Here is a 16,148-nt window from a genome sequence, read left to right on the forward strand (position 1 = left end):
CCACTGGGGCACTGCACAGACAGCCCTGCTCTCCCGAGACCCGACGGGGACGCCACCACCCTCGCCCAAAGATCTACAATGCTGTCTTAAAAGGTCCGACCTTGCGGGAACCGCCTGCGCTCGCGGCACCGGGCACCGACTCGCGGTATGTTAAATGCGCCTGCGGGCGGTCCCTCACGGCAGCCTCGTGTCGGTGACGCTCGAGGTCTGCTGGGAAACTGTCAACGCACACGACCCTGGGCCGGAGGTACGTTTTCTTCTATCTTCCTGGACAAGAAGAATTCGCGTCCCCCGGCAACTAGACGCTCTCCACAGAAGGTCGAGACCGGCTCTGTTCCAAAGAGACGTCCACAAACCAACGCCCGCACCACCACCGCCGCCACCACCGCACAAACACACTCCCCACCCTCGAGGCTCTCCCCTCTTCCCACCCACGCCGGCCCGTCGGCCGCGTGCCGACGACCGACGCTCCACCGACCCTTTCGGCGCAGAGACACAATGGCAACCACCGTCCGCGCCGACCAGCTGCAGACGCCCGCGCACAACCCCGGCGCAAGCGACGAGACGATCTGGTCGCCGATCGACACGCTCGAGTCCGTCGGGATCCAGCGAGGCGACATCAAGAAGTTCCAGGAGGCGGGCTACCACACGGCCGACTCAATCTTGATGACCTCCGCACGGCACCTCGAGCGGATCAAGGGCCTATCCGAGGCCAAGGTGCTCAAGGCGCAGGACAGCGCCGGGAAGGTCTGCAGAAGGCTGGGCTTCCAGTCGGCCCGCGCGGTGCGGGAGAAGCGGCAGTCGGACGTCTTCCACATTACGACCGGCAGCACGGAGCTGGACAACCTTCTCAAGGGCGGCATCGAGACGGGCGTCGTCACGGAGATCGTGGGCGAGTTCCGCACCGGAAAGACGCAGCTCGCGATGACGCTCGCGGTGACGAGCCTCATGGCGCAAGAGCAGGCACGCGCCACGCCTCGTGCCCCCTCCCCCCGCCTCCCTCCACATCTCCGGGCGTCGCGCCGCTCGCAGGGCGGCGGCAACGGTGCGGTCCTCTACCTGGACTCTGAAAACGCCTTCTCGGACGAGCGACTCGCAGAGATTGCCGACCGGTTCGGCGTAGATCGCGATCTGGCCGACGAGAACGTCTTCGTGCACAACATCTACAACGAGGACAACTTCGAGCCTGCCTTCAAAGAGGCCAAGCGGATGATCGCCGAGCAGCAGGCGAGAGGGCGTGTCGGCCGGGGGGCCAGGCCAGTGCCCCACTGCCCTCCGCGCCGCGTAGGTGTCGCTCGTCATCGTCGACTCCGTCATGAGTGTGCTGCGGAACGAGTACCAGGGACGAGGCGAGCTCTCGGCACGGCAGCAGAAGCTCTCCCAGATCCTCTACTCGATCAAGCGGATGGCGCAAGAATTCAACATCGCGGTTGTCTTGACAAACCAGATGTGCGCGGATCCCGGGTGCACTTTCACGAACGACGCCAAGAAGGCTGTTGGCGGACATGTTCTCGCCCACCTGGTCAACCTTCGCCTCTACCTGCGCAAGGGCCGCGGCGAACAGCGCATTGCCCGCATCGACAAGTCGTGCAAGCATGCCCTTGGCGAAGCCACCTTCGAGCTCTCGGCCGGCGGCATCATGGACGTCGCTCAGTGATCGCATCACGGCGTCATGCACGGCGGGTGAAGCGCCACGCGATCATACCAAATGCGCAAGGCGGGAGACTCTCTGTGTGCGGAGCGAGGGCTTTGCGCTGTCTATGGTGCGCTCACACGCGTGCAGGGGCGTGCTGCGGCCTGCGGCCTGCGCGGACCGCCAAACTATGTCTCCGCGCTCCGGTGAGGACTGAAGTCACTCGCGGCTCTACGTATATCGGGGCGGTGTGTCGCGTGTCGCGGGGGAGGCCCCCCGCGGGGTATTCGTCTCGTCGACCCTCGAGCCTCGTGTGAATCAGTCTGTGTCCCCCCGCCGGGCCCCGGGCGGTATGCTGTATCACACGCGCGGCGGACTCGCGCACCGTCCACTCGTGATGACTCGACTCGAGGTCGGAGAAACGAGGCGGACCAGCCACAGAAATATGGTGTGCGTCTCGTGCACACAGCAGCTCTCTCCTGTCTCCTGACTCCTTCCTCTCTCAAGATACCAGGGAGCGCGATCTCCGCTCTCCCCAACCGCGGCTCAAATGAGACTCGTCCGCACACGTACGAACCCGCGCGGCGCGTCACCCGCTTGTCCACGACTTCTCGCCGCGGCACGCGAGCGGCGCCACCGCCTGCAGCATGAAGCTGTCGATGTCGGCCCTGCGCGGCCTTCCGTCCCCAAGGAAGACCTGCCCAACGTGCTGGAAATCTGCGGGCCGGCGCGTCGGGAAGGGGCGCGAGCCCGCGTACTTTTCGCACGTGTACGCGTCGTGCGAGAGCTGCGACGCCTGCACGCCCGGCCAGACTTTCTCGTTGAGAAAGTCTAGATCGCCTGTACCACCGGGATGCGGGCGCGGTGAGGCGGCGCCGCTCGCGCCGGGGGTGGCGAGAGAGAGGGGAGGAAGGGAGGAGGGCGGTCTCTCTCACCCATGTACTTGTCCCGGTTGGACCAGCCCCGCACCAGCGCCTCCATGTCCGGCACCGCCCCGTTGACGCCGCCCCACATGCCGCCGTTGAGCGGTCGGTCGTGGTTGGGGTGGTCGCGCAGCGAGTGGACCCTCTTGCCGCTGCCGACCCACTCCTCCACCGCCAGCCTGCCGGAGGGGGGGTTGCGGGGTGGTTGGTAGGGAAGGGCGTGTGGGGGAGACACCGGGGAGTCGCGGGCAGGGGAAGTCGCGGGCAAGGCGGAGGGCGCCTCTCTCTCGGGTTGAGCCGCGAGTCCGAGTCGCGAATAATGTACCGGTCCACCGCCGGGTCGGAGGCGACGAGGAAGCGCCAGAACATGCCCCCGATGCCGCCCCCCATGCCCGAGCCCTGGCCCATCCGCACCAGCTCCACGCGCAGCGCCGCCAGCGCCGCCAGCACCGGCTGCGGCACCGAGTCGTCGTGGTAGACCCGCACCCTCCACCCCGGGTACACGTCGGGGGCGAGCTGGGCGTTGCGGATCACGCCGACCGTGTAGCGCTCGCTCGAGCCGTACAAGCCGTACGAGACCACGCGGGCCTGTCGGCAGGCACGCTGCGAGTGAAGGCGACTGGGCCTGCGACCCTCGAGCTCGCTGCACCTGGGGCTGATGCAAGCAAGGGGGCGGCGTGTCGGGGCGGGATGGGATGTGAACCCTCCGCCGGGAGGGGTGGGGTGGTGGTGGTGGTGGTGGTGGGGGGGGGGGGACCTCGTTGGAGGCGGCGAGGCTCGACACGCGGAGGAGCGACGCGTGCGTCAACGCCCGCGCGGCGGCGTCGGCCGCGGCCTCGCGCTCGAGCGCCCTCCGCACGTCAGCGAGGCTGAGGGGGCGGAGCTGCATCCTGCGGCAGGAAGCACGCGGGTGGTGTTCTTGGCCTCGCGTGGGCACGCGGGCTGCGGGGCCCCGCTGGCTCGAGCGTGTGTGTGCGATGGAGCACGGCAGCACGGACGCGCGTCCTCGGGTGCCCAGTCGGGCCTCTGCGCACTCTCTGCTCCCCCCGATCCGGAGAGCTGGTATCTAGGAGCTGCAGCCTCGCCGTCGGCACTGCGCCGGCCGGGCGGCCCGACTCGGCGTGGCCCCGCAGCAAGTTTGCGCCGCGCAGGTTGAGGTGGCATCTGCACTGCGGGTTGCGCAGATACGTACCGTTGCGTCGCAGGCGCACCTGCACTCGGGTGGGGCTTGGGTAGGAGGGGGGCGTGCGGCTCAAACTTGGACGAGAGAGAGAGAGAGAGAGAGAGAGAGAGAGAGAGAGAGAGAGAGAGAGAGAGAGAGAGAGAGAGAGAGAGAGAGAGAGAGCGAGTGGGTGTGTAGCGAATGAGTCAGCGAGTGCCAGCAGTAGCGAATGAGTCAGTGAGTCAGTGAGTGCGCGAGTGTGTGCTGTGTGTGCCCGTGTGCCCGTCTCCCTCCCCCGTCTCCCTCCCCGTCTCCCTCCCCGTCTCCCTCCCCGTCTGCCTCTGTCAGTGTCCGGCGCACCTCGAACTCCTCCGCAGCGCCAACCGAAGCCGACCAGAGACGGACGACCCACGCGGGCGACTCTGAACGTGGCACCACCTGCAAGTAGCGACCGCTCGCCACACTGCGCAGCGCGGCTCGCGCGCCGCCGCTCCTGCCGCCGCTCCTGCCGCCGCCGCCGCCGCCGCCGCCTCCTCCTGCTCCTGCTCCTGCTCCTGCTCCGAGCTCCTCACGCGCAAACAGCACATCGCGCAGTGCCGTCGGCGGTGGGAAGACGCGCTCTCCGCCCGCGCCACCTGCGCCGCCCTCGCCGCCCTCGCCGCCCTCGCCGCCCTCGCCGCCCTCGCTCGGCAGCGTGCCGGTGCAGCCGAGCCAGACGCCGCTCTCTCCGTCCGGCTGGCTGCTGTCTGGCGCGAGGAGAAGGCCGTTGCCGCGGCACGACAGGGTCAGCAACTGGTGGCCGCGGGAGGCGGCAGCAGTGGCGGCCGTTACAAACGCCTCCGCCTCCGCCTCCGCCGCCGCCGCCGCCGCCGCCACCGCCGCCGCTGCTGCCGGAGACGACACCAGCAGTTCCTCGTTCCTGCGGGCGACGTCAACGGCAGCTCGCAGCGCGACGCCAGGGCCCGCCTCTGGGGCCGCGACGGCGGCTGCCCTGGGCGCCGCGGTCAGAGCCTGCAGCGGCGGGGGCTCATCCAGCCGCGTCCGGCCAGCCATACGGACACGTGCGGCCGTGCCCTCTGCATGGCGCATGCCCTCGGCCGGCGCCTCGGACGCTCCCACCATGCCTGGTGCCGTGTCGGACGGGGTCCAGCCGGGTCCGCCGCGCTCGGCCTCGTCGACACACGCGCCGAGGCGGGACCGCACGGCTGCGCGGGTCGCACGCTTGCGCAGCAGGCACTGCACCATGCGCTGCTCAGTGTGCGGCACGAGCTGTGCGAGCGCCGCGGCATCGGCGAGTGCCCGGGCGTCGGCCGGGCTGGAGGCGGTGCACGCGGAGCAGGCGGAGGCGGAGGCCGCTGCGGCGAGCCTGCCGTGGAGGAACGCGACCGCGTACACCACGAGCGCCGCGAGCGCAGCGGCCGCTGTCAATCGCATCGCGGGAATACCCCTGGCTTGGGTCGGTTGTGCATCCCTCCGGGGGCCCTCTCGGCGCCGGGGAGGCGTTGTTGGAGGCTAGGACGCAAGCGTCCGTCGCCTTTTTCAAACTCGGGGCCCACTCCGCTACGCTCCGACCCGAATTTGGAGGGCCTGAAAGTTTTAAGGTGTTGCTGCGCAAAAGGGGTCGGACACAGGGCGCAACTCATGCTAAGAGCCAGAAGGGAGCTGGAGAGAACGGCTACCCTGTCCCGTTATTGCGTACACCAACACCACAAAAGCTCTCTCTCTCCGGTCCTCACTCAGGGGGGTCACAACTACCAAGTCCCTCGACTAGCTGCCACGTTGCCGACCGAGAGCGGATCTCCACCTGCTCCGCAAGGAGGGTGGCCAAGGCTAAAGTCTTGCCGGAGCCGCCGGGCGCGTTGACGACTTGGAGAAGGTCGCCCTTGCACTTGTACTTGTAGAGATGCTCGAGGGGGTGCTTTGTGGGGCGGTGCGCAGCCAGGCCAGCAGTGAGGGGAGGCGCACCCTCACTCTCCTCGGTTGCAGAGCTCGTCGGAGGCTGCGGCACGACGGGAGGGTCGCGATAGCAGTCCTCGGGCGAGCCGACGCGCATGTCCAACCAGCGCTGGGACTCGTTGTGACGGCAGAAGCCGGCTGCCTCTCCAACCGCTTCTGCAGCGTCCTTCTTTGCCCGGTGCATGGGCTCGATCCGATTCCGCAGCGTGTCGTCCCCAGCGGCGGTGCTGCGCGGGAGGCGGCCGCGGGCACGCTGGGCTCGATCAGCGGCTTTCCCTCAGTTGCTCCGAAAGCACGGATTTGGCGTTCTGGGTTCAATTTTACGGATGTCTTGGCACCAGCTGAAGGCTTGCACGGCCCAGATCACGCAGTTCGTGCACGGTATTCGGATTTTGCTATTTGTTCGTGTGGGGGTATATCGCAGATTTGTCAATGGTACCGCGTCTGCGACGCGGGCGCCTTGCTTGCGGGCAGAGCCCTTAGCCACCCTTTATATCTTGCGCGGTCAACATATTTGTTATCTTTGTTGCATGCCAAAGGCGGGGTTGTCGGTGCTCGCGGAGTGCACAAAATCAATCAGTGTGATGGCGTCGAGCACTGGGATGCGGAGCGCGTGCCGCAGCGCGTCGGCGTACCCAGGGTACCCTCTCCGAGGAATTGGCTCTCTCGAGGGATCGCCGGGGCTCTGCTCCAAGAGACCTCGAGAGTGCGTGCGTGTGCCTCTACTCGCCAGGGCGGGCCCGTACCATGCGGAATCGACCCTATCCAGTGCTCAAGTCCTCAAGGGCGGGCCCGGGCTGGCGAATCGGCAGGAGAAGAATTGGAGGAACCCCTGCCCAGACGAGTACAGCTAAAGAGTACCCGGGGCTCCCCATGCGCGGGAGACCTCCCCGTGGGGGCCCGTGAACATCTTTAGCGGCTTGTGAGCCAGGAAAGGGGTTGGAATTGCAGCTGCGAAATTTACAACCCGAAAGCCGAAGCCCGTGGCATCGGGGGCCGCACCGCTATTCACGCAAAAGCACAAGAGCAAAAAAACTTTATCGCCCAGACGCCGACTCGGAGGCCGCACGTTCACGCAAAAACACAACCCCGGGCCAAGACGCACAAGCACAGAGAGTCGAAGGGAGAGAGAGACAGCGACGACAGTCACGGCGACGTGGTGTGTGGTGTGGTGAGAAACGCTGATGTCTGCCGCGGCAAATGCATGGGGGCGAGCAGCATGAGCACGAGTACGGCTCTAGCAAGTAGCATGAGCACCTCGAATGGCACTACATGTACATGCACATGCACATGTGCATGTGACTATATTCACGGTGGGGAATGAGCTGGGGAATGAGACGGAACCGGAGCCTGTGAGCATGTTGCTTGTTGGCGCGGTGAGAGCGTGCGTCTGGAACCTATCTGGACACTGGACCTACGGCTTTACGTACCACTGGACGGAACCCTGCTACATCCTACATGGCATATGTATTGGATCGAGAGTCGGCGAATCCGGACCGAAACGCAAAAGGCGGGAGAGTGATATTTTCATTCCCGTCCCGATTGCGGATTGGCCGAGATACGCGAGAGGGTGACAGATAGTGAGGTCGAACAAACCCGAAACCGGAAACCCTCCACAACATGTTCATGTACGGCTGTGCCTGTGGTCGCTGGTCCCACACCCACTGGTGTCCATCTCAGAGACCGCAGGAGGTCATGAGGGTCGATGGGAGTGCCAACCCAACAATGCCTAATAACCCAGCCCAGTACAAATGTGCAGCCAGGTGCATAGTATCACACCGGTCCCTCCCCCCCCCGAATAAATCTCTGTCAGCCCTCAGAGACCCTGTACAAATCTATCACAGCTCAGACGTCCAGCTCGTGACTAGTGTTGAAACTGAATGGGGCTAGTGACGTCACGGGTTTGGTGAGCTGGGGGCTCCCCGGACTGATTGCCACCACCTCCTGCCGCCGGGGAGCCGCCGGGCTCGCCGCACGCCCCGCTGCCTGCCGTTGTCGTTGCGCGTTCAAGGCCCTAAGATTCGCCGCCGTGAGCCCGACCACCGCCGGCGGCCGCGCCGGCGGCCGCGCCGGCGGCCGCGCTGCCGGCCCCGCGCGCCAAACTCGCATCGCGACGACGCGCGAGCTCCCACGCAAAAGCGCCGCCGCCGCGTTCGGCTCAACCACGGAGGTCCCGTTCACCTCGAAGATCACGTCGCCGACGCGCAATCGTCCCGAGGTGCAGCCGACGCCTCGCGGGTCGAGAGCGACGACGCGCACGCCTCGCCTGTCGACGTCGGCCTCGAGCTCCACGCCGAGTGGCGATGTGCGCGTCGGCTTCTTGAGCTCGAGTGCCACGCAGACGGCACCGTCGCCTCGAGTGCCACTGCCGCCGCCGCCGGGCCGCTTGGCGGACGGAGAGGACGACGGCACGCGATCGTACAAAGAGCGACGGCTGCCGCCTCTACTGCCGCCTCTGCTGCCGCGTCCGCTGCCGCCTCTGCCGCCGCCGCCACCGCCCGGACCGCCGCCTCTGCCCTTACTGCTACCGCCCGCCGACTGCGTGCGAGCTATTTGTCTCCGCTTCTCCCGCGCGGCGCGGTTAGCGAGCCGCGACAAGCGCCGCTTCCGCCGCCGGGTCATCCAGATGGCTAGAGAGGCCAGCAGCAGGAGAGTCACGCCGCCAGCAATCGCGCCTGGAGGGGTGAGAGGTGGAATGGGTGAGGGGCGGGGGGGGGAGTGAGATATGCGCAATACGCGGCGCCATCGGCGTGTACGGCCTAGGCCCCCGCCCAATGGCTGTTCGGCTCTGCGGGCGACGGGCGAGGGGCCGGTGGCGCACAGCGAGGCTGCGACGCGCGCACGCTGGCGACCCAATCGAGGCTCATCTCTCGGCCCCACTCGGCTCATCTCGGCTAGGGTCTCGCACCGACGACAGCCCAATCTTGGCGAACCGCCTCCCCGTCCAGCATCGGCGGCGGCGGCGAGGGCGGCGGCGAGGGCGGCGGCGAGGAAGGCAGCGGCGGCAGAGGCGGCGGAGAGGGCGGTGTCGGCGGCAGCAGCGGCGAGGGAGGCGGAGGGGGTCGGGTAGGCGTCCCCTCGGGTACAGCCGGGGGGTAGAGAGGCGCGGGGCTCGTCGGAGGCGCGGGCGGCCGAGCGACTAGCGTCAGCACGAGGCCGCCAGGAAAGACCGGCGTGTCTTTAGCGCCCACGGCAACGGTCCGGACGGCCGGCGCGGCTAGCGGGTTGGCCGCCGCGTCGGTCTCTGGTAGCACCTCCGCCAGCGAGGAGCCGAGCCCGGGCGAAGCCTCGCCGCTGGGGGCAGAGGCAGGGAAGGGGGGAGGAGGGGGGGGTGTCAGATTCGGTGTGCGCGAGCATGTTAGCAGCCGTGCAATCGGGGGGGGGGGGGGGGGGGAGGCGGACCCCTCCGGCGGCGGGAGAAAAACCGAACTCCTCACACGCCCGTCCCGTCCCAAGGGGGCGACTGCAGGTCCAAGACGAAGACGGCGCCGATCCCTTCGACGCCCACGAGAAGCTCCTCGCGCCTGCAGGGGGCGGCTCCGAGAAGGCTCAGGGGGAAAGCTCGAGCTGCGACATGGACACGGCCTGCGGCCCGCCCCGAGACTCACCCGTCGTAGTTGGCGTCGAGCATCGCGGCGAGCGACGAGCCGAAGTGAGGGCTGCGCCCCGAGGACTGGGGCGGCATCGGCCGCGCGGCCTCGACACCTAGTAAGAGGCCCCGAGAAGGGCTTCGAGCAGGCTCCGAGGCACGGTCGCGCCCCTCCCAGGTCCGAGGGCGGAGGCGGTGCGCTGGCGTGTGATGGAGGGTGGCGGCGGCGTGTGGACGGCGGAGCAGGGGCGAGGCGGCGGCGCGGGCGGCTCACTGTTCATGTCCACGGCGGCGGTCGAGACGACGGCGTCGGAGGAGTTGAGGGCAAAGAGCCAGACGGTGCCCTCGCCGAAGGACAGCCGCCGCCCGCCGACGGCGAGGGCCGGGACACCGCCGCCGAGCCTCACAAAAGCGAGCGACGCACCAAAGCTGTATGGCCGGCTGACCGGCTGCAGAGGTGGAGTCGCAGAGGTCGCGGCGTGCGAGGCGTTGAGCCTGAAGATCAGCACCTGTTGCCCCGCACACGAGCCGACGGCGAGCCGGTCCTCGCCGAGCGCCGCGAGGGAGCAGCCGAACCCGCCACCTGCTGCCACGGGTTGCAGGACGACGCGGTTCTTCTCCGCGACGACGGTGCCTCCGGCGCGAAGCTCGAGCTCGACGATAGAAACCCTCCCCGTCGGTTCCTCTGGACACGGCTCGCCAACCGCGACGACCGCTCGCCGCGGCCATTGCACCAGCGCCGCAACCGCCGACCCGAACAGGCATCCGGGATTCTCGCCAAAGAGACGTCCGGCTGAGGTTTTTAAACGGGACGAGTGAGCGATGTCGACCACGCCCGTCTTGCCGTTGTGCCGTGGTGCCCCGACCGCAATGAAGCCTGAGCCGAGCGAGGCCAGGGAGGCGGCGTAGCCGAGGAGCCGGGGCTCCGCCGAGAGCATTTTTTAGCGGGCTCGCCACCAAGACGCCGTGAGGGGGTACCCGGGTACATCTAATTTCGACTTTCTTTCCTGTTGCGAGCCAAGTAAGAAAGCGTGTACGAAACAAGAACACAACGCACTCTCTCACATGACAAGCGATCCCACGACAGCGATTGTGGGGACTACATGATCCGTACGTGAAGGGTGGGGCCCGTCCGCGGAGCTAGGCGGTACGGGCGCCCTCCACTGCGGCTGAGCGCAAGAAGCCGTCCGTCCGCCGTTTGCTTGTTCGTGACCCAGTTGGTGTGCGCATCTTGCGCGAAAAAGAAAGAAAGAACAGAAAGAAAACAGAGAACAAAGGAGGGATGGGAGGACGGCACGGCACACGCAGGGATTTAAGGAGAGGAGCGTTGTCGTGGTGCTAGCCGTCGCCCATCCTTGGGCGTCTGCCTCTTCCCATTTCGCAGTCTATAAATAAATAAAGCCGACATCCCAAGCTAGGGCTGGGTCGAGGACAGACACGTCCCCACCTTTGCAGGATTTTGCAAAAGCGAGGGGGGAGGGCGCATCGCCGCGCGGAGAGGGCTGGGCACAGGGCACAGGGGATCTCTCTCGCATAGGATGCACTCGGCGGCACGAGGGCAAGGCTGGGCGTCCTATATTTGTTTGTTTGTGCTCCCGGAACTGCCAGGAACTGCCAGGAACTGGAGGGTAATTCGAGTGAACTCGGTGTTACTTGTGCCCACTGCGCCTCACCTGGGCCACTCGCGAGCATGCGGGAGTCACCTGAAGCACGTCCAAAACTCGAAACACCCGTTCACCCCCGTATACTCGAAGTGGCTGTGAAATTTGGCTTGACTCTGAGGTGGATGGCCGAGAATTCCTTCACCCCCGCTGTTGCCGCCCTCGCTGTCGGTGCCGCGGTGCCTGTGGACGTGCTGGTTTAGCCACACAAATGGCGCTCTCCCCACCCGCCGGCACGTACGCCGTCCTCGGCCACATCGTCGACGCTCCGCAGCTCGACGTGGTGCGAGGTCTCGACGAGCCATCGCTTGTCGTCGTCTCTGGCAGCGGCGAGATCGAGTCGGTCCACCGCGCCGGCGCCGCCGACGCCGCGGCGTCGCTGGAGGCGTCGGGCGTGACCGTGATTCGGCTCGGCCAGCGCGACTTCCTCGTGCCGGGCTTCATCGACTGCCACGTCCACGCTTCGCAGTGGGCTTACATGGGGACGGGGATCGACCGACCGCTCATGGCGGACGACGGGTTTCTGGCAAAGTACGCCTTCCCGGCAGAGTCGGCGCTCAACGCCCAGACGGCGGGAGAGGTGTACCGCGCGGCGATCGACGACATGCTCCGAAACGGCACCACCACGGCACTCGTCTGGGGCTCCGCCCGTCTGGACGCCTCGGAGGAGTACGTCAAGGCGGTCGTCGAGCGGGGTGGTCCTCGCTCGCTGATCGGCAAGGTGAGCATGGACCGGCACTGCCCGGAGGGGTACGTCGAGACCACGGCGCAGTCGCTCGCCGACACCGAGGCCTTCGTGCTGCGCACCAAGGCGGCGAACGACGCACTCGGGCTGCCTGCCGGATCGCCGCCGCTCGTCGCGCCTGCGATCACGCCGCGCTTCCTGCCGACGTGCACCGCCGAGCTGCTGCGTGGGCTGGGCGCGCTGGCGGAGAAGCACGACTGCTTCGTCCAGAGCCACCTCTCCGAGTCGTGCGACGAGCTCGCCTTCTCGTCCTCCCTCTTCCCTGGCTTCCGCTCGGACGCGGCCGCCTTTGCCGCGTTCGGGCTGCTGCGGCGCCCGTCGCTCATGGCGCACTGCGTGCACCTGCAGCCGGGCGAGGCGGAGCTACTGCTGCAGCACGGCTGCGCGATGGCGCACTGCCCGACCTCGAACTTCTTCTTCGCGAAGGAGGCGCTGCCGGTGCGCCCCACCCCTGCGGACGACGACGCGGCTGGCGACGCGTCCGCGATGTGTCCGCGACGCGCCGCCCACCACGCCCCGGCGGATCCCCGCAGGTGCGCCAGATGCTGCAGCTCGGCGTCAAGGTCGGCCTGGGCACCGACGTGGCGGGAGGCTACTCGCCCGCCATGCTCGTCTCCTTGCGCCACGCCGTGCTCGCCTCCAAGACGCTCCAGTTCCGCCGCGCAAAGGGATGCGTCTTCCAGTGCGGCGTGGGCGCTGCCGGCGCGCTGTCGCCTCAGCGAGAGTGCCCTGTCCCGAGCGGCCAGCCGTCGAAGCGCGCGAGGGCGACGGCGGCGCGGACGGAGGGCTTCGGTGTCGACTTTGACCCCGCCGCCGACGAGGCGACGCTGCGCGACCGGCACAACCTCTCGCACACGGACGGGCTGCACCTTGCGACGCAGGCGGGCGCGGACGCTCTCGGCTTTGGCGGGAGTCTGGGCAGCTTCGACGCGGGCAAGCGCTTCGACGCGGTGGTGTGGGCCGCCGAGGGGCCAAACGTGCGCTGCTACCGCGGCGGCGTGGCAGAGGAGCCGAGCGACCTGCTGCACAAGCTGCTCACAAACGGCGACGATCGCAACATCAAGGCGGTCTACATTGGAGGGAGGCGGGTGGTGTAGGGGGTTGCGCGGGGATTTATTTGAGCGATCCACCCTAATTGCGCGGGTGTACCCTGGAGCGTCTCCCTGTGTACGGCTCTAGAGTTGTACTCTACACACCGCGCGCGCCAAGAGCGTGACAGCTGAGCCAGCCGAGCTCTACGGCTACGGTACCTAGGCTCTCGGCGGCGTCGCACCGTCGCAGACTCGCAAAAGTGCAAAGAGATCCCTCTCTGTGTCTCGCGCGCAGAGATCGCGCGCGAGACCCCCCGCCTCCTATACCCTTATAGCTGCACGCAATCTCCCTCAGATCGCCCACGCATTATCGCCGTGGAAAGCGTCCACCATATCCGTGTACGCGCGCATCGGCTCTTTACTGGAGCGCTTTTCGAGGCGCATGCAAAACGAGGCGCCGCAGCCGCAGTAGACGCGCCCGTTGGCGTCGAAAAAGTAGGGCGTGGTGCGGCGGCGGGTGGCGAGGGCGGTCTGCAGGTCGTACACCAGGATGCCCACGTTGGAGGAGAGGGAGCCAAAGAAGGACGAGCACTCGCCCATGAGGAGAATCTGCAGCACCAGCGCCATCCCCTCGTCCTTGAGCGCGCCGCTCTGCAGAAACGCCTCGGCCGCCGCCGGCCCCCTCTTGACCTCCTTCTCGTACTCGTCCTCGAGCAAGCCGTAGAGCTCTGCCAGCCGCGAGTTGCCCTGCTTGATGTTTTGAAAGGCCCTGCCCGCCGAAGAGTCCATCACAAAATGGCGCGCCGGGATGAAGTAGGTGGTCGCGGGCTCGAGCAGCGGCGGCATCGCCTCAAAGGTCGCCTAGGCCGACGAATCCATTGGTCACGGGCTGAGGGGCCGGCGGGAGCCGCGCGAGAGCTCGCCGAGTCTTCGGAGCCGAGCAGCACGCGCTGGTACCCGGTCTTTGGCGCGGTGCTGACCCAAAAGGCCCACGCGCGGTACGCGCGCGAGTAGACAGAGAAGTCACGCCTATCGAGGCAAGGGCCCGAGAAAGATCGTCGGCGGAGGAGTGGGCGCACGCAGCAGGCGAGGAGCGCGCGTCACGCTCGCGCGCGGGTCCTCCGTCTTCTTGTCCGTCCGCCTCACGTGCATCGCCGCGCAGCTCAAGTTCGCCGTCGGCGCCGTCGGCCACGCAGCGCGCGCCTGCGGCGAGGGTGCGATCAGCTGAACGTCACCGCCCACCTGCGAGTGTCCGGTCTCTCTCGTCAGTGACCTCTTCCGTTGCGACACTGACCAGCGGGGGCTGGCTATGACAGGGCGCGTGGCGCGCGCCGCGCCTCCCGCTTCAGGCGCGCGTCATCATGTCTCGGCTCATCTCGGCTTTATCTCGGCCATGTCTCGCCTCCCGCTTCAGGCGCGCGCGAGGCGTCCCGCCGCTCTGAGCAGAGGGGCCGCTCGCCTACATCTCGGCTGATCTCGGCTGATCTTCGAGGGGTCTCGAGGCGCCGTGCCGCCCTGGCCAGCGGCTCGCATTGCCGCGCCGCTCGAGCGTCGGCGCAACCGCGGCGCGGAACGCTCGCAGCTCTGCGTTTGGACGGAAGAGAAAAGCGGAGATCTGCGCGTGGTACCAAGCCATGCTGTGCACGCGCCGCAAGCCGGCCAGGCGGGAGAGGCGGCGGCGCGGCGTGTCTGTGCACCAGAGCACCTTTTCGAACTCTAGCGAGCCGTGCTCTGCGCCGCTCGCGGGCCGCATGCGGCAGAAGGAACTCGCCGGCCAGCCCCGGCCTCTGCTGGCGCCGGGACCCCGCGGCGAGCAAACCTGGACGAGTGGCGTGGAGGAGGGGTGGGTGAGGTCGAGACCAGAGCGCGTCTTTGAAGCGTCTCGCACCTCTGGGATGCTGTCCTCCTCACGCTCCCGCCCCTGCCGCTGCCGCAGGCTCCGCCGATTGAGTCTGCGGCCGTCCTCGACTGCGCCAGCCGGCTCGGCCGGCGCGGCAGGCGTGCCGCTGCGGTTGTTCCTCAGGTCGGGCGGCAGCGTGCAGTTGGTGATCGGCGCAAAGTAGCACCCGAACGAGCGTGATGGGCAGCGCAGCGGGTTGATGTAGTGCGAGGTGGGCCAGTGGAGGACGCGGCCGGGAGAGAGGAGTGCCGAAAGGAAGGACATCTTGAGAGCCACCATCTGCGAGCCCAGCCCGAGCGCGTAAAAGTACTGCCGAGGGTACTCCTCCCCCGCCTTGCCGCCCTGGCCTGGACGCAAGCCCGCCCACACCACCCGGCCCGCCGTGCCGCGGCAGTCGGCCGGGAACTGACGCCAACGGAGCCACGCTTGGAACGTCTCGGCGTCCTCGCTGGAGTCCATGACGATGGGGCAGAGCCCTATCCGATCGGCAGTGCTTCCGGCAGCCGGCGCTTGAGAAGTTGCGTTTGCAATTCTTTTTCAAGACCTCTCAGACAGCTCGCTGGCACTGATGGTAGGCACGGGACTGGCGCAAACTGGCACTAACACAAGTACACCCTGTCATTGATCATCCCTGAAAAAGAATTCAAGACGAAAGCCAAAGAAATAATAATACGATTCAACCGCGGAAGAGTCTCAACAACAACAACGAGTTGTTTGGTATTGCTAAAAATCTCTCTCGGAGTCTCTCGGTATGCGCTCAGACGTGGTGGTACTGCACCGGACTATAGTGGATCAGACGAGAGAGAGGGTAGGTACGCGGGAGCTCTTGACCCACCGATCGACCAATCAGGCAATCTCACCCGCTGAACCCCCATCCGAGTCTCCAACATTGACGCATCGTAGTGCTCGCGCGCGACCGCCATCCCCCCCCCCCGCGCCCGCCCCCGCGCCCGCCCACCCACACACCCCACCCTCGCCGCGCGCCGGGCGAGACCCTGCGCAGCCCAGCGCGCGGACGGCACCCAAATGCACAGATCAGTCGTCGTCGTCGTCGCTGCACTGCAGCCGGTCCCAGCGCGAGTAGTCGATGCCGGAAGTCCCGGCTGCTCCGCCCTGGCTCGGCGCTCCGCCTTGGCTCTGCGAGCGTGTGCGCGGGCCCTCCCTTGGCTCGGTCTCCTCCTCGGTCTCCTCCTCCTCCTCGCTGCTCTGCTTGCTTCCGTCGCTCTCGTCGTCCATTTCCTCGTCCTCGTCCTCGTCCTCGTCGTCGTCGTCGTCGTCGTCGTCGTCGTCGTTCGCCATGTGCAGCAGGGAGGGGTGCGTCTGTGCGAGGCTGTACAAGTCGTCGCCGTCGCCCTGGCCGCCGCTGTCGCGCCGCCCATACCTGCGCGCCACCGCCTCTGGCGTGCGGACGGCCCAGTGCGTGGCGAAGGTGGACGTGCCGGCCAGCATGCTCGCTCCTGGCAAGAGGAGCCAGGCAGGTGGGGAGGCGGACTGCGGGCGGGGACTGGCCGTGGTGTGTGTGTGTGTGTGTGCCGTGCCGAGAAGGAG

General features: G+C 67.3%; 5 protein-coding genes across 5 annotated transcripts in view; 2 read left to right on the plus strand and 3 right to left on the minus strand.

The window, feature by feature from the left end:
* Positions 1-147: 147 nt before the first annotated feature.
* Positions 148-1,657, plus strand: DMC1 (DMC1 DNA recombinase; the record flags this gene model as incomplete). Its single annotated transcript, XM_005794553.1, has 2 exons — positions 148-1,152; positions 1,289-1,657. The coding sequence occupies 2 exons, from the start codon at positions 148-150 to the stop codon at positions 1,655-1,657; spliced, it is 1,374 nt and encodes a 457-aa protein (XP_005794610.1).
* A 565-nt stretch (positions 1,658-2,222) lies between these two features.
* EMIHUDRAFT_194579 (hypothetical protein) lies at positions 2,223-5,152 on the minus strand (the record flags this gene model as incomplete). Its single annotated transcript, XM_005794330.1, has 4 exons — positions 2,223-2,473; positions 2,569-2,735; positions 2,882-3,144; positions 4,622-5,152. The coding sequence occupies 4 exons, from the start codon at positions 5,150-5,152 to the stop codon at positions 2,223-2,225; spliced, it is 1,212 nt and encodes a 403-aa protein (XP_005794387.1).
* A 2,239-nt stretch (positions 5,153-7,391) lies between these two features.
* EMIHUDRAFT_447528 (hypothetical protein) lies at positions 7,392-10,201 on the minus strand (the record flags this gene model as incomplete). Its single annotated transcript, XM_005794331.1, has 8 exons — positions 7,392-7,618; positions 7,778-8,028; positions 8,179-8,349; positions 8,431-8,518; positions 8,845-8,968; positions 9,112-9,198; positions 9,283-9,379; positions 9,538-10,201. The coding sequence occupies 8 exons, from the start codon at positions 10,199-10,201 to the stop codon at positions 7,520-7,522; spliced, it is 1,581 nt and encodes a 526-aa protein (XP_005794388.1). The 3' UTR covers positions 7,392-7,519.
* Positions 10,202-11,135: 934 nt separating this feature from the next.
* EMIHUDRAFT_60912 (hypothetical protein) lies at positions 11,136-12,766 on the plus strand (the record flags this gene model as incomplete). The annotated part of the gene is made up of 3 exons (XM_005794332.1): positions 11,136-12,107; positions 12,203-12,343; positions 12,491-12,766. 3 exons carry the CDS (start codon positions 11,136-11,138, stop codon positions 12,764-12,766), a joined length of 1,389 nt encoding a protein of 462 aa, XP_005794389.1.
* A 2,869-nt stretch (positions 12,767-15,635) lies between these two features.
* The window catches only part of EMIHUDRAFT_194585 (hypothetical protein), a gene marked incomplete at both ends in the record, with an annotated part of 2,944 nt that continues 2,431 nt past the window's right edge, over positions 15,636-16,148 (minus strand). Inside the window, 2 exons of the mRNA XM_005794333.1 lie at positions 15,636-15,813; positions 15,937-16,057. Coding sequence (XP_005794390.1) covers positions 15,636-15,813; positions 15,937-16,057 — 299 coding nt within the window. The remainder of the gene's footprint in view (positions 15,814-15,936; positions 16,058-16,148) is intronic.

Source organism: Emiliania huxleyi, assembly GCF_000372725.1.
Source record: "Emiliania huxleyi CCMP1516 unplaced genomic scaffold EMIHUscaffold_1, whole genome shotgun sequence".
Lineage (NCBI taxonomy): Eukaryota > Haptophyta > Isochrysidales > Noelaerhabdaceae > Emiliania > Emiliania huxleyi.